The 18,632-nt window shown below is 34.0% G+C and overlaps 1 protein-coding gene across 1 annotated transcript in view; it reads left to right on the forward strand.

The window, feature by feature from the left end:
• Positions 1–18,632, forward strand: part of LOC149780112 (uncharacterized) — a 140,425-nt gene that overhangs the window by 62,848 nt on the left and 58,945 nt on the right. The window contains exon 3 of the mRNA XM_089936885.1: positions 9,075–9,123. Coding sequence (XP_089793011.1) covers positions 9,075–9,123 — 49 coding nt within the window. The remainder of the gene's footprint in view (positions 1–9,074; positions 9,124–18,632) is intronic.

The raw sequence follows: 18,632 nt of genomic DNA on the forward strand, positions 1-18,632 counted from the left end.
ATATATATATATATATATATATATATATATATATATATATATATATATATATATATATATATAATGAACAGTATATGTAATGTACTAAGCTCTTCAAGTACTGGGCAAAACAGTTAATTAGATGCACAAATCAAATTTGTGAACATTTTTTTAAACCCTGAGGGAAAAGTGCTAGGGTTGATAATGAAATACATTGCTGGTCAGCTGACCAGAAACACATTGTTTTTTCTTTCCAAATGCGAGTGGTTTTCATTGAAAGATTTTGATAGGAAATGTAAAGTCTTCTTAATTAAGTCCAAAAATAATTATTGTTCACAATAATTCAGATTACTTCATAATATTATGAACTTGTCAACTTGAATATCCACTTGAATTTTTACATAATGATTGTTACATTCCAAGAAGTTTAACTCATTAAGACCTGGAGGTTTTTGTCATTTTCTCCTGAAATGCAAGTACGAAACACATTTTGGTAGCTGTTTCTGAATACATCCTAATACATCGACTTCCAGCAGTTTTTCCATTAGCCTAATGCCTAGTTGTGTTAGAAACATCATTTTCCATTGGTTATTTTGCTCACGCATGAGCAGAAGGCTAAAAGTTGGAGTTTTGTTGGGGATTTTTTTTGCCTAATGGACCCATTATTTTCGTATTGAGACCACGCTTTATTCCAAATGCCCACCTTATCCTAGTTTTTGCAAAGGTTCACCTGTCTGTATGCTGTTCAGACTGGTTTGCCTTAGAGTCCAAAAAGTCTAAAATCCGGATTCTGACCACAGGCATATTTTTGGTGAAGAAAAAAAATGGGTAAAAAAATTCGTTTTTTTTCTTTCTATTTTGTAGTGCAACTAGAACGTCAAGATTATTTGTTATCATTGTAGAGCTATATCTGGCTGTTTTTTTTTTTGTAATATCACCCACTTTGGTGTATCTTAAATGACCTTCATGCTGTAGAGCTTGGAAGTAGGGTACAGCCTCATCATGTCTGCAGGTGAGACTGGGCTGAATGAGTAACCAAGTTTATGGAAATTTCTTAGAAATTTCAAAGAAGGACTATTTTTGTAATTTATGTGCAATACTGATGCACAAATGATGAAATAGGTAAGTAATATTCAGATTTGGGGCTGAATGAGTTAAGCAAGACAAGGTGTAATCCAGAATATGGACATGTTCAGTGCTAATGCATTCAAACAATTGCATAAATGACTAATGATTTTATCAAGATTAAAGCTTAAACTGAGGCATCCAGTTGGAACTATCCTGGTTCATAAATTCCTGAAATATCAGTTGTACATGTAGGTATAAAGATACAAAATGCGATGACTACTCTGTTTAAAAAAATGTTTAGCTGACTGTATTATCTACCTCAGATTCAGTCACCTAGAATTTTCGGGTGAACAATTACATCCATTTTCTTCATTTTTGTTTCTTCCACTACTCGTGAAATCAGGCAGCATTCACACTTAAACAAAATTTTGTGTTGCATAACTTTTTTTTTGGCCTACTATTATAATCATCTGCTTGGTTCTTGAATGAAGCAGTGGGATCATCGTAAAAGTTACTTGTATATTATTGCATATCAAACACCTGGAACATATTTGCGAATGGGTTTTTTCCTGGCTCTTTGTACAAGGGGCATTCAGCTTTTAAATCCCTTCCCCTGAACTACATTGAGTGGTCAGAAATCACCTGCGATCACTGATTCATTAGATTTTCAGCAAATTGCTGCCACTTCATTCTGGGTGTATGATGGCTTTTGGATCCAACCTAAAAGCAAGTATATACGGTATTATGTGATCGTGGTCATTCATCTAGATGTGCATATTTGAGTATTGTAGGATGACAGTATGGTACCTGTTTTACGATGAAAGTAAACTTATTGTACTGGCCCACCTGTAAACAAGGATGTTTTATGTACCTATATGTTTTAGGTCCAGTTGAGTCATTCCATTATGTATCAAACCTCTGTAAACCAGCCACCTATCAGCTGCCCAGAATCATTTGTCCCAATATTGGGAGCAAGTTTTGATGTAACTGAAAAATAGCACAGATGTTTACAAATCGTGTGTTATTAATCGTTATGTACTATTTCTGATAAGTGTTGTGGATGAAAGTCATATTTAGCTACATAAAATTCAAGTAGTTTTTGTGTATGAGGTTCCTTTCTGAAGTTTTAAGATAGGAAAGTTCTGTGTTAGTGTAAACAAGTGTATTTTCAGTGTACATAAGTGTGCCCCAAGGAAGTCCTTTGAGACTGCCTTTATCCTTGCTGTGATGTATATAAACATGCTATAATGATTTTACCAGACATTATTTATCAGATCATTCAGTTGGTAAAGCATTTCCCATCAAAGGTAGATGTAATTTTGTAAGTATGCTTCATTGACCCTAACACCCCTACCATCACAGAGATGTGTTTTATCTGTGCACACATAGTGATAAGTAATGTATTTCTGTTATTTGTGGAAATAAATACACTTGTTACACATTCCAGATACTAGAACTGATAAGAGCAAGCAATTCATATGAATGGAAATATTGTTCCTGCCATAAATTTAGGTTTCGAGGAGAACTAAATTGTTCTTTATATAAATAAGGCACTCCTGTATACGTGTATATGTTTTACATGTGACTTGTCTGAAAATGACATAAAAATCTGTCATTATTAAGTCTTCGTCGTAGATGAATATGCTGCAACATAGAACAATCGTTGATGGTCTTTTGAAACATTCCAAGTACGTGTTTTTGTCCCTATGCTTGATGCCTACAAGTTGGGTCAAACTGCAAGCAACAGTCACCTAGATCTGCAGGCACAGAAAAGTGCTAGCAGGTCCAGGTCTATGTTTGTTCAATTGATTACTCTTAACGAACTGCACAGACCCAGCTCTGCCAGCACAGTGTGACAGCAGAACTGGGTCTGTTTGGTTTGCAGTTGGATCTGACGCAAAGCAAGTAAACAGTATAATGTGACCTTGTTCATTAATCTAGATGTGCACATCTAAGTACAAGTTAACCTGGTTATCTCAATTACATCGGGGGGTGGGGTGGGGGGAGGTGAATTGTCAACCTAACCGGGTCCAGAGGTATCAAGGTTCATAGAATTGGTAATGTAATTTTAAAGATAACCTTGACCTTTATTCCTGGCTCTTAGTTTTAGGTTTACTGGAACGTTGCTGACTAACAGGTCATAGTTCTAAGATTAATTATTGATTTATTTGTATAGTTTTACTTTACTAACAGGGCCCCGAGTGGCCGAGTGGTCTAAAGTGCTCACCGTTCCGGATCACTGCCATCTCACCTCTGTCTGCGTATGTTCGAGTCCAAGGCTCGGCTAGCGTGGGTACGTAGGAAAGCCTGCCAGTAGCTTCTCGTGGGTCGGTGGTTCTTTCCTGGGTTTTCCAGGGTTCTTCCTCCACCAGTTATACTGGCCGCCATATATGGCCTATCGTGTGCTGAAAAATGGCGTTAAACCCTAGAACAACAACTTTACTAACAAATGTTGTGATTTCATAATTATTAGACAAAATTCAGACTATCTGTACATAGTGAACAATACGAAAAGAACAGTTTTGCTAGCAACACTGTAATATGTTGCTATATTCATATTTTATGGGTTGAAGACAGAATTAGATTAAAATTTTTTTAATAAACATGTGACCTCACCTAATACATTGCATTGAAATGATTTGAAGTGTTTTGGTTTTTTTTTGTTTTTATTTGTTCTTCATGTTTTCTGACTTGGGAAAATTGTTATAGTAGCTGCATACCAACAGGCATAGAAAACTTAAATGATGTTACATCAGATAGATAGGAGAGAGATTTATTTTTCGTTAAATTGGGACTATTTTAATTGTTATGTATTTAATCCGTTGATAGACGAGACACAACTACAGCATTGATTAAATCTGACCTGGTGCTTGCCATTTGCATTTCTGTTCACATGACAATACAAATCTTGCAGCCTACATCTTCACGCCATCTGAGGTCCAATAGTAACATGATGTGAACAATAAACCAATTTCCAATACGGAAATATTAAAGTCACAACTGTTTGTAAAGTTTGTAAAAGAATGAAAGGACATGTATTCTCAACATATTATTCTGAGAACAACAACCAGAAACCTGTAACTGTCCCAGCAATTTGGAGAAAATCAGATTTATCAAGAATAGAGCATGTGTCAAAGATGGTCTTGTTGTATCACGTGACTACAGCATTGATGTGTGCTCTCTGCAAGTTTTCAATGTGCACTGTTCCATTTTTTAAGAATTTCAGTTTCACAAAATATGTAGGACTGTACGATTATTTTTCAAGTAGTTTCTTTTGTTATTATTGACTTGTGACTAGTAGCAAAACATTGCTGATCAAAATTGTGCATGAAAATTGGAAGCTTTTTGCCAAAGTTTTTCTCATAAATTTTCTCAGAAATGGACATCAAAATAAGTGGGTCCACATGTTACTTTGGACTGAAACTTATGCCTGCATAACAGGGTTATTGACTTCACACGGGTTGAGATAAGCGGGGAAGAATTAGTGTTACAAAAAAGTATTTATTGGGGACCGGACTAAACCATTCAGCATACAGAGGTTCTTGAAATAATTGAGGTTGAGACGAGTCAGTTTGACTGTGGTATCATGCAGCTTTTCCAAAACTGCCAATTTAACTATGTTTTGGAATATCAGAGACATGTGTGGGGTTAGTAATGATAGTAATAACTAATAATAATAATATTTTTGCTGCAAACCTTGGTTTATAAATTATATTAAAAAGAAAGAAGATACACTGCAAAGTCTGGTTTATATTATAAAAAATAAGATACTTTTCACTAAACTGACAGCTGGATCAAAAACAAAATGATAAAACAAACTTGCAAAACAGAATCCATGCTCTTTAAAAACTTCCAACTAACACTAACAGATCATCACATTTATGTGTATTACTTGGTTGATAATGCTCGATTGATTAGTGCCTAATGACACATCAGCACATGAAGGGTTATATTGTTCTGAGGCAATCTGAGAAAGTGTCTTGCCCGGAGGTTTACCATGGTGGCTGACTAAGTCTACTCAGGGCTGCATTTGATTCCAACACCCTTTTGGTTATGAGACTGGTATTTTAATCACAGAGCCATTGTGGCACCCTTAAATGCATGTTGATAAATCTAGATTGATAACTGTATGTACCTGCTTACAAGATGACTTTGCAAACTGCAAAGACCCAGATCTGCCATTGCATAACGTACTGGCAGATCTGGGTCTGTGTAGTTTGTTAATGATACTGAGTAGAACAAATAATATAGACTGTGATCAGGAAGCACATTATGCCATTGCAGATCAGGATCTTTGTCATCTGCAATTTGACTCAACTTACAAGTAAGTATATACGTAATGTTGTCTGTGTGAACTTGTAGTGTCTTGATTTATACTTCGTGTACACCCCTGTACAGTATGCAAACAGTATGGTAATGAGGTCAGTTTAACAGAAAGGTTATGCCTAATTAAGCAGTGGTTATTTTGACTGACATCACAGGCTTATAATTACCATGTTCTTCATTATCTCTGCTAAGGTTGCTTTAAATCATGGTTAATTGGGGAGTTAGGTTCTAGTCTTCCATGTAATTATGGACTACTGTCATTTCTTTTCTCATAATGGGGGTGCCATTGGCTTTGCCTACTGCATTGGAAGATAAGAAATATTCACTGGTTTGCAACTAGGATCACATTGCATAAAATTCTTTACATAAGGCTCAAGATGTGTTTAGTATCAGTTTGATTACTTCTTTTGTCATTTGTGTTTTGTCTTCAAGGAGAAGAAGGTTGCAGTCAAACACTGATGTTCAGATCAGAATGTTGTATTATATTACACTTCATTATGTTGGCTAATTCCTTGTATTATTATAACTTTTAATCCATAAAGTATTGTAATTATGGAATACATAAAGGATACTGATTTGTGTATATAATAGGAAATATATACAAGTTTATTATAAACCTTCCTTTGGAAATGCAAGGTTGACCAGTTGTTGATTTTTTATTTTTTTTTTTTGGCAGGGGTGGGGGTGGGGGGCTGTTCAAATTGGATAGCATGACACCTGGGACCAGTAAATATTTCTATTGAACATGAAAAATTACCTGACAGCAACAGTTTATTCTATGGCAGTCAAAGTGAGCTTGTAAAAGGCAACTACATGGATTTTTCCGGAGTCTTATTCTAGCCAGCAATACTCAATAATTAATGATGAATGGAACATTTTGCATTTGATATTTGTCTTTAAATCAGCTTTATTAGAGCCAGAAACTCCATCCATGTTGGTTTTTTTGCCTGATTAAAAAAACAGATTCATTTCATCAATTACGTCAACAATAATGACAGTTAGATGGTCACTGTTCGTGACTGAAGGGTTTATGAACACTTATTTTATCCATTTACTTCTCAGTTATCATCTAGTCACCTTGAAAGTGGTGACTTGCATCAACACATGTGACAAGCCAATTTTGAAATTGAAAACAATTTTATTCATTTAATTCTTTTCCAAGCGCTAAGTGTACATCATCTATCTCCTGTAATTATTATGTAAACAACAGATCATAAACACCACCTGTGCTTGCTTCATTTTCAGTACATCAATCATGCTTTGAAAGAAATCCACCTGGTAGTTAATCATTGGAGATGAATGCCTTTTGTTTCTAGATACACCTGTCAAAGAATTATTAACACTTAACACCTACTCACTTTAAAATCAGTGTGTGCATGAAAACAGTTTTTTGACAATCCAATTTGTCAGCTAACAAACTGTCTGAGGCAAGGAGAATCCTTGAATCATAAAATTATTATGAATACAATGTAATGGATAAATGGATAAGTTCAAATATAAACATTTCAAAACAAAACAAAAAAAAACCCAGATCTGCATGAGAAAATGCAAGACTTGCCTTGACATTGACTGCAAGATGACACACGATAAATGAGAGAAATTTTGGCCAGACAGAAGAATGCGGTACATACAAACGCTGAATACTGGTGCTGATAAATATATATATATATATATATATATATATATATATATATATATATATATATATATATATATATATATATATATATATACATATATATATATATATATATATATATATATATATATATATATATACACACACACACACACACACACTGTGAGTGGATTGCAGGGTATAAAACTTGCAGAATATAAAGTCTTATGTCACGTATGTAGGCTCAAATAAACAGTAACACAAGAAAGAGTAAAAACAAGCTTTGAAAAATATAATAATTTATTTCCCTGGAAAAATTCTGTAAAAATAAAAGAATATGAACTTAATGTTTTCATAGAATCAAATTTAAATATAATCCAAGAATAAAATTTTAGTAGTCCTAATAACAAAATGTTCTGATTTCAAGTTAGAATCCCAAGAAAGAATCCAAGATGGAAGACGATGTCGTATGCTGCAATCTGTGGTGTTGAAGTCTACAGTTCCTTGTAGAAACAAGAATTATCACTCCGGTTTTGGAAATTTAAATAAATTTCTTATAAGAACTGTCCTTGATTAAGAATCTCACATGAGCACATGTATTTCCAGAAAAATAACAATTAATCCTATTAAATCCAAATAATTTGAAACAATTCCAATCCAAGTAATTTGAAATAACTCTAAACAGTTAGCACAGCATACATTGTTATTTCCAGTGTAACAGCCTGAGCTTCTACTGAGAAATTTCCAAAACAGAGGTAATATGGTCTTCTAAAACGTAAACAAGGAGTCATGTGATCATGTTCTGGAAGCTCATAGAAATTAAATACTTGTTAAAGATCACATCTACCCAGTGTGACCCTGACCAAAACCAATCATTTGACTCTAAGAAATAAAAAAAACGAAAAAAAATTGTTTACATCTTAAACACGAAGTCCCATCATGACCTCAACAAGAACCAATAATTTTAAAATGAAATAGAACTTGCTTACGTGGTTGCTACAAATTTTGAAACAAGGTCAGGATTTAGATCAACACCTGGTGTTTATAAAATGAACAAGGTCAAAGTATCATCTCTAGCGAATAAATTTACATTACAATATCATGTAATGAAAAATAATAAAAAAAATAAAACTGACAAACAATTAAATTGAAATAAATATATATTAAATCAGATATAATTAAATCAAATATACATAACAAAAGCATTATGAATGGAACATGACCCCTCTTAGTTGTTTGTACTTGCCCAAATTCAAGCTTGTTGTAGGAGCCTGGCAGATGGATTTGTTAATCAATGCAAATAAGAAGTTTCAATTTTGTCTGCAGTATAGTTGCACCATATGTTTTTCTGGCACTGTCCTTTTCTGTGTCCATGTATTCTTTTTTTTTTTCAAAACTAATACAATCAGAGTTAAGTCCAGAATTTAGTTTTTACTTTGTGCTAATTTGGTGCAGAAATGTGTCTTTTAAAAAGACAAATTTGCAGATGTATAATAGCTTTATTTATTTATTGTCAGCCATTGTGTTGCTCCATATGTTGTTCATTGGAGTATCAATACATTTTTTTTGGTAACTTTAACATTTGTTGTAGGTTTGTACTACTAAAATACTTATCTGGGGATCTGATTTAAAAATCCACAAACATCACCATCTTACTTTACTTCAAGGTAGATAGTCATGTTGTCAGTTAATAATTAAGTTTTATAAACTGGTGTGTGGAGTAAAATTCTAGTTTTAATCTTGAACTGAAAATTACATTTTCCAGTATAGTAATTGTTACATATTTTAATGTCTTCTTATCTGTCACACTTCGTTGCATCTCGTTTTAATGTTTGTATTTCAGAAATATATATCTGCCATGTACATTTTCAGGGGAAATGTCTGGCAAGAAACCTCTGATGAATGCTTATGCATAATGATTATTAGCCAGTCCCTTATTTGTATCATGTTTGGAAATGCATGTTTTGCATTGGTCATTATGTTCGCTTTAATTCTGAATGATATAATACTGTATATATGGAAATTGCAATGTCATCTTCATTTTGTACAAAAATAATTATTCTTGATTCCTTTCTTATTTCAGGAGCTATCAATTTGCCTAGAAGAGAAACAAGATAATATCCCTCTTAAAGGTAAGCAGCAGTTTTATAGGTAATTTAATTTGCATGAATATATTGGTGTATTCCTGATGTAGTTCAAGGGCAGATATGAAATGCAACTTTAAAAGTAGATACCATATTTTATTATATGCCTCTAACTGCATAGTTCCATGCAATAATTTTAAAGAAACCTGATACGAATATCTGTACCATCTGCTAGTTTTTCCCATTTCAGTATATACTCACATATAAGTAGAGTCAAACTGCAGACTTTATAGACTTTTCTTGCACAGTTTGTGACAATCAATCAGGATCTCTTTGTCGTTTCACTTGTATTAGTGCATGCATGCATACGTACACACACACACACACACAGTGTTTCCCTTTACGCACATTTGTGCGTCAAGGACACACATTGGAGAAAATTAAAGCACACATTTTGTTGCCGTGAGTGTTTTTGACGCAAAGGATTTGCATAATGCAATCGGGATTTATTTAATATCCAGTGCTTTCGATGAAGAATGGCATTTTGTATACTTCGAGCATTGGCATCGACTGGTTCCCAGCTTTGTTTGCTCCCTGCATTGCACACCTCTATTCGCATAGTGGAGTGCAATGCAGGGAGCATACAAAACAGGGAACCAGACTAACAGGCAATGTTATGACGGAGTAGCTTCTCTAATCTCGCGAGCTCTCACGCGATTTCCATTGAGCTCAGTAAGATGCTGTCTAGATGTTTAACCTCACTGCTTGTTGCACTCGAAAGTGATCTCCAGATTAAAAATCGCCAAGAATCATTAGTGAAGAAAGTGAAAGAAGCAGAACACAAAGGAGTAACTGTGGATCTGACTTTAATGAAAAATGGAGGAAATAGTTCCCTTGACTGGAATACGGCACATCCATGAGGATTACTGGTGAGACTTCTGATTGCGTGATTGTGATGACTGCAAAAGTGAATAATCCTTTCGTGACAGGGTTTAAGAATTTTAAAAAAATATGCCCTCTTCACCATAAGACATCTGGAGAACACATTATAACCCAAGACATTCTTTCACAACAAAGAAATCAGTAAACTTGCCAAGACAAATGCTTTATTTGGATTACAACATCAGGGGGTCATTACAGATTTTGTTGCTTTTTAACTTTTCTGCAATGAAAGAAAGATCTTAAAGTTCAAGTGTTACTTATTAAAAAGAAGATGAATCATTAGCCGCCTTGATTTTGGATAACTGTTCTGGACGAAGTACAATGAAACCGATGATAGTACACATTTTATGACAGGCAGTAAATTAACTGCCATTTGGTTAAAAGGATTTATTTGGCTTTCTTTATTGGCTTATATGTAATGTATTGAGCTATGATATTGCTTGAAAAAGATTTTAAGGAGACTGTTAAAAGTATGACTTTAAACTAAAAGAAAAATAAACTAATAAAATTATTCTTTGAATGGACAATGCATTTGTTTGTTAATTGCGCATGTTGGTTTATTTGTATATTTAGAGAGAGAGAGAGAGAGAGAGAGAATGCTGTGCAAGTTGCAATATCCTAATTCAAGCTGAAAAAGTATGGGCCAGATGAAAAATTGTCAGTACATTTTTGACCCCCACATTTTTTATTTGACCCCCAGTTCTGACACCAAGTTTTTTTTTACCCCCCATTTTACACCCCTGGGGGATACACTGCATATATATATATATATATATATATATATATATATATATATATATATATATATATATATGGCAAGTTTATACTATATTGAAAGTGCCATTTAAAGCAAGCAAGCAACCTACTGTCAAACTAAAGCTCATTTTGAGAGTCTTCACTGACACATTTATGCAGACTAAAGTATCCTCTTGACCCATTAGCTCTAAAATATTTTGTCCAGGAACTAAAACCAATGGTTCCTCAGTATTGTAAAATGACCTGAAAATTGTGCTTAATTTGAATTCCATGTGCCCTTGTGATTATTAAATGAGGGGGTTGCATTACAAAAAATTGAGTCATTGATGGAAAGGTTCTTGCATCAGATAAAACCCTTGAATATTGATTGATGTTTTATAACAGGGTGTTGTATTTCTTAAATGTATTTTTAAAACTTTATCATATATACATGTACTCACTTATACGTTCAGTTAATCCGAAAACTAGAATAAACCAGACCTGCTGTAGCATATTGTGTCTGCAGATCAGAGTCTATGTTGTTTGTTCTACTGATGACTCCTAACGAACTGCTCAAACCCAGATCTGCCAGGAAATTATGTGATGGCAGATCTTAGTCTGTGCTGTTTGCATTTGGACAAATAAGTGAGTATAGATAGCATTTCAAAGCATGCGGTTCATTTTTTTTTCCCTGTCTGTAATAACTTAAAAGCAGCATCAGGTATAGCGCTTGCCCATTGATGTACTGTAAAATCAAATATTCATGGAGGGTTTAATTTAAATTATTTCATGGGTAATGCATATCCACGAAATCAAATCCACCACAAATGATGGTATTTGTTAACCAACAGTACATGACCTTAGAAAATCATTCATTTACTCCCAAACTCTGAAATTGTATCTCCACAAATATTTATGATTTTACCATCTTATTCAGAAATTAAAATCCATCAAAACTTGGGGATGTTTCTTAAAATTTCTGAATTTTGAAGAAATTTGACACCAACCATTCTAAAGTCAAATTTGCAAGTAAATATTTTATGCAGTACAGACACAATCTCATGCCAAGTCCTAAAATGTGACATTTGAGCAAATGCTATTTGATTTCAGTTACCATCTCAATATCATCATTCTGATGAAATCTTTGTGATTCTTGAAGACTTGGATATTAAATGTAAAATATATCTACACTTTTTCCATGAAGACATGGATTTTAAATGTAAAATATATCTACACTTTTTCCTTGAAGACTTGGATATTAAATGTAAAATATATCTACACTTTTTCCTTGAAGACTTGGATATTAAATGTAAAATATATCTACACTTTTTCCTTGAAGACTTGGATATTAAATGTAAAATATATCTACACTTTTTCCTTGAAGGCTTGGATTTTAAATGTAAAATATATCTACACTTTTTCCTTGAAGACTTGGATATTAAATGTAAAATATATCTACACTTTTTCCTTGAAGACTTGGATTTTAAATGTAAAGCATATCTACACTTTATATTTTAGTAGTTAGAGATCAGAAGCTTTTTATATACAACTACTTGTATTATAATTGTGACCAGTTACCTTTGATTCATTTTCTTTGCCACACAGTTGATTCAAACATGACATCAGAAATCTTTTGATGTTTCATTCGCTGGTCGAGTAATAATACAAAAATTGGAAAACATAAAGATATGTGATAGAAGATAGCAGAGCTTTAATTTTCATTTTCAGAAAAATTGAACCTTAAAATGTAGAGATTTAAATGGCAAGGAGCAATTAAGGATAATGCAAGAAATAACATAGACATTTTATTATTGCCTTTTATTACTGTCATTTGTTGAGTCATTTCTAAGATGGGAGTAATGTTTCACTTGGGTCAGGAAAAGATATAAAAGGACTTGGACAAATCTTATTTTCATATGACTTTAATCCGTCATGCATATTAGGTTTTTAAAATTCGCTTGTCAGATCCACAACTTTGCAATGGCTGGAGAGATTTTCTTGAAACTTCTCCAAAGTATTGTTCATAACTAGAATGCAATTCGTGATTCAAGTATAACATTTAGCCTTATATATCATGTATAGATGGTGTGACACATAACATTACCATTTACACTGCATTAAGGTTATACTCATGGCCATGTGTTACAAGTCTGTGCTCTTAAAATAAGTAACAGAAAAGAGTGAAGACAACAAGCTTTGTGAAATTTAACAAATAATTTATTTCCCTAAAATACAAAGTCAAATAATAAGAAAAAAGAACTTATGGTTTTACAAATTAAATTCAAAGATAATCCAAGAATTAAAAAATACAAGTCTTATGTATGAAAAGTTCTAAGTGAATCTCGGTTTAAATCCAGATGAAATTCAAGATGGAAGGCGATAATGTCTGTAATATTCAGCATTGTACTGAACATATTATTCCAGTTTTGAATTCCGTATAAATTCCAGTGAATGTCTTTGTCCAAAAATTTTGTCAGAACACTTTTTTATTTCCAGAGAAAATAATCACTTGAATTCAATAATTTGAAGAAAAATAAAACTTTGCCCAAACTGGTTACAACAAAATACATCTTAACATGTCAAATGTTTTAAGCCTGACTGACTAGCTTTTATCAAAGCATTAGTTATACGACTAATAGGACGCAAAACAGATTCCTGGATGATGGTCAAAAGTTCATTCTTCTGGAAAAAAATAAAAGTTCGTTACCAATTAACACATGCTACTTGTCACATAGTCCAGGTGATTCTTACTCTGAGAAAGATAAGAGAAAATTTTCAAAAAGTTGTTTACCAAAACTGTCACTGATTTTGGAACAAGGTCAGCAACTAGATAAAATGTTTCTATATTAGTTGTTTACAATGAAAATTTAAAAAAAAAATCAGTAAGGTCAAACAGAACTGAACTCGAATTCTGGACAATGTCAAATTCTGTAAACAGTGTTACATTACAATAGCATGTAATGGAATAACAAATTTAAAACTAACAAACAAACAATTTAAATTAAATAAAATAGTCATAACACAAGAAAGATATGTCATTGATCTCTACACAACTCACAGGTGTAACTTATAAGCAAATGAAGATATTTTAATTAAATTTAGTGTTTTGTTTTGGCTTGACAAAAGTTTCACATTTTCAGTAATATGTCATGTGTAAAGGTCAAGGTCAGCAAATGAAATGATGCAAATTAGTGCCATGTTTCCATATCCACACATTTGTTAATACAGACATGTATTTTGACGAAACTTGAACCATGTCCACACCTTATCTTGCAATAGTCCCTGGCTCCAATGTCAAGGTCATTTGTAATGGCTAGAACACATGATAGGTGATCATGTGCCATTAGGCTTTCTTTCTCTCTCTCTCTCTCTCTCTCTCTCTCTCTCTCTCCAGTTTGCAAACAGTGGTGACATTGATTTACTATTTCATTAAAGGACATCAGATTGGGCTGTTTGCTACTGGCTGTTGAATGTTAGAAAATAGATTATATAATAATACCACCCAACATTTTCAGATTTTTTATTTCTTTGCTATACTATTGTGGAATCATAAAGTATAAAGGTAATTGTGGTTATCTATAGAACCAGAAGTGTATTATGACCTATTCATTGCAAGGTTAGTTGGTTTTAAATAAAATATGTGCTGATGAAATATCCATTAATGTGAATACAGCAGCCATCTTCAAAATTGTGATTTTGCTTCTTATGATATCTGGTTGGGCCTAAATGAAGATGTTGCCATCAGTTTGGCAACCACATTAACAATCTTGAGAATCTTGTTATCACTACTTTTCCTGAATGAATGGTCATATCAGCATTGGGTTTCAATGAAAGATTTCTTATGTATCAGCATTGGATTTTTGCCTGAAGAATTCTTATGATGCCAGGTTGGTCATAAATGAAAATAGTGCTGCCTGGACTCCATTATGGCTACCACATATCATGAACATCTTGCTATTCCACCTTATGGATATTCATGTCAAGATGGGATTTTGTTAAAGACTTCATATGATGTCTGTTTGATTCTAAATGAAAATGGGGCTGATCCAGCATCATGTATGGCCTCTACAACAGCCATCTTGAAAATCTTTTTATTGCTCCTCTTGGATGGAAAGTTATACCAACATGGTATTTTCACCAACAGATACATTATGGTGTCTGGATAGTCTTAAATCAAATGGTGCCATTCTTTTATCACTAATTCTCCTAGATGGCTGATCATATCCACAGTGCACTTTCATCAAACAACTTCTTATGATGTTTTGCTGGACCTAAGTGGAGATGGTACGTATATGATATATAAAAAATGGACCACAAAATGGCAGCCATCTTGAGAATCTTGTTATTGTTACTCCTTCAAAATGGAAAGTCATACCAACATGTGGTTCTCAACAAAAAAATTCTTTTTGATCCTAAATAAAGTGGGGCCACTCTGCAGTTGGACTTCACTTATATGTGAGTATATATGGTAAACTAGAAAATACCAATCCAATATGGTGGCCATCTTGACAATCTTGTTATTGTCTCTCTTAAATTAAGTCATTTTGACATAATGGTTTTCATCGGATGAGTTCAAATTGTGTCTGCTTGAAAATGATACAACTGACGGTTAATAATGACAGTTAATAATGACAGTTGATATGGCTACCATGGTCACCATCTTGAAAAGATTGTTATGTCTACTTCTCCTAAATTGATGGCTACATCAACATGGGGGGTGGGGGTCAGAAGTGGACTTCCTTTAATACCTATTTGGTCCTGAATGAAAATGGTGCCAATTGTACGTCCAGTATGGCTGCCATGATGATGGGGTTTTCACCAAAAAACTTAGAGGTACCAGTCTGTTGCACAGTTTGTCCACCACAGCTACTGATTTGAAAATCGTGTTATCACTAAAGACTATCAGAGATAGTTTGAAACTTTGTTCAAATGAAAAAAAATGGTCTTGTCTAGAATGTCTGGAGTTTCTTTTTGGCCATTAGAATCTCTTTGAGGAGATGTTACCCATTTGACATGAACAGTGTCCGTATATCTTCTCACTTATTTTTGTGGGACATGATTGATTTAAGCAAGCTTTCACTTGAAGCTTAAAATCAAAACCTAGGTCCAGTTAGATTTTTAGTTTTTGCCATTAAAATTTGAAATATGGTCTCTACTTGACCTAGTGTTTTGTTCTTGCATAATGGGCAGTCTTTTTTACTTGGTCTATTTTAGTAAGGGCACCTGTGACCTGTGGACACATTTTTAGGTTGCACCGTAAACAAGTATTGCATGCATATTTGCAAGTTTAGTGGCTCATAAAGGAGGTCTGGAGTATTTGATAGAACCTAATTACCATCCTATTACAGTTATGGATTTCTTGCTGTAGTATTATAGAAACATACCATTCCAACCAATTACTGGATTACATGTCTTTTTAGCTGGCTTAATGTTGGAATACATTTTTATTGACCGTTATTCATGAAATAGTTCATTGATAAAATTGCATTGTAAACATACCACTGAGATCAAACTATGCCACAAAGTGAACAGGTTTTGCAATTATCTGAATTGGTAATTGGATTTACATTTGTATTTTATGAGGTTGTTTTCATTTATAATCACCAGTCATTTAATAATAGAAAAAAAACTTTGAATAAATAAGCCAGGGGTCAGGTTATATCCACAGTTATGATTTAGTTGCTTCTGGAGTTTTAGACTTGCTATGACTTGAGAACAATGTTAGTCTGAATAAAAGCCAAGAGATCTTGTATATAAACACCCACATCTGTCTTTCTTTTTCCCAGCTGCCAAGCAAGAGGCCACAAGTTTGAAACTCACAGCAGCATCCCAATGTTTTCTAACTTGTTTATATTTTATGTTCAATCTTTCTTTTCTCTCTCTCTCTCTCAGCCCAATTTTTTAATTTTTTTTTATTTTTGTACTTTTTTATTCCTTTCCTTGGGACATGGTACTAATAGTTGCCTGGCTAAGCACTCAACATTAAGAGGTTAGTGTTGGGGCTGGTTGATCTGGTGTCAGGATAATGTGTCTGAGTGGGACATGATGATACATGTTGGCAGCATAATGCCCCAGTGCTAGACATCTCTATAAACTGCCACACTGCAGACATCATAGTGATATGACTGAACAATTTGTAAAGCTACTTTAAAAATCCAAACCACACACACACACACATTTTTGGAAGAGTTTATCTTCATAAATATTTGTGCAGTTGATTTTAACTTGACCTTTAATTGGCACCATGTAGCTACTTTTGTGTTAGGTGCCATAAAATGCTACTGTATACATACATACATACATACATACATACATACATACATACATACATACATACATACATATATACATGCATGCATCCACACACACACACATCCATGTATGCATGCATGCACCCACCCACCTACCCATACAAACACACACACACACACATACATACATAGTTACCAGGATCCTGGGTGTCAGAGTTGTTTATTGCATTAACCCCTGGAGGTTTTTGTCATTTTTGCCAGAAGTGTGAGCAAGAAACACGTTTTGGGAGCTATTTCTGAATACATCCTTATAAACCGACTTCCAAGAGATTTCCGGTTAACCTAATGCCTAGTTGTATTAGAAATGTAATTTTTCGTTGGCTGTTTCGCTTGCTCATGATCAGAAGGGTAAAGGTTGGAGTTCTGAAAATAGGGTACTACCTCCTGAGGTGTAAACGAGGTGGCAGGGATTAATGAGATAAGGTGCTTACCTTTAGAGACCACTCACACATCTGGTCTCTGTCAGTGTGGGTTTAAGTTTTGGCTTGAATACAATGGGTATGTGAAAACAGCTTGCCAGTAGCTTTACATTGGCTGGTGGTTCTTCCCAAAGTCTTCCTGAATTCTTCCTTCAGCAAATATACTCGTTGGAATGTATAGCCTGTCATGTGCTGAAAAATGGTGTTAAACCCACTAAACCCCACAAACACAACTATTAATTGCTTCTTTGACATGTTGAAGGGTGGTGCATTGGGGGCTGTTGTACATCCCAAAATCCTGAGGTTTTTTTTTACTGTGTGGGTGTGTCTGGGCTTATCCAGGTGTAAATACTGCAGTATTATTAATCTTAAGCTTTATCTGTTACCTGTTTTGTCATGGGAAGCATTGTGTGCAAGTTTTGGTATAGACATGTTAACAGTTGAGCCTGAGGACCCAGAAGTTATTGATTGAAATGGTGGCATCATTTAACCTGTGCATCACCATGCCTCCTAAGAATCATTGTTCCCACATGAACTTGACTGGACACAATACATCCACATGTACCTCTGAGTAATGATCCTCTTACACAGTTAAACATACTGAGGTTGTACAGCTGTGTGTCTGTAGGGTTTGCTGATAACATTAACAAGGTATGCTTTCAGAAAAAAGCATCAAAAGCCATCAAAGCAAAGAGTTGGGCAAGAGAGATTTATAGTGTTTGTGAGAGGGATTTATTGGAAGTTGGAACAGTAATTACATATAAAAAGTTGCGACTACAAAATATGCAAGAACATGTATCTAATAAGTAGTGTTTGTAAAAGCCTCGGAAACCTTTCACTTATCATAAGCCCAAAATCAGTTCCCCTAGGCTCAGTTTTTAGGAGGTGAGATTAGTCTCTTAGGACCAAATTTAGTTGATTGTATGTATCTGAAGTGTTTGTACATGAATATAGACTTTATTGGGTGAGGATTGTGACTTCTCAGGCATGACCCAGTGATCTCATTTGAAACCCTATCTGATAATATGTTGAATGCTTGGAACAATGATCGAAAATATACTTATAGGTTTTGCTTTGTCATTTGCTTTCATTTAATTTAACGTGCAAAACAAATCTGAAAGCTTTTTCCTGTTAAGTAAAGGTGATATCA

This window comes from Sinohyriopsis cumingii, chromosome 16 (genome assembly GCF_028554795.1).
Source record: "Sinohyriopsis cumingii isolate HCF-2022 chromosome 16, ASM2855479v2, whole genome shotgun sequence".
NCBI classification, from domain to species: domain Eukaryota; kingdom Metazoa; phylum Mollusca; class Bivalvia; order Unionida; family Unionidae; genus Sinohyriopsis; species Sinohyriopsis cumingii.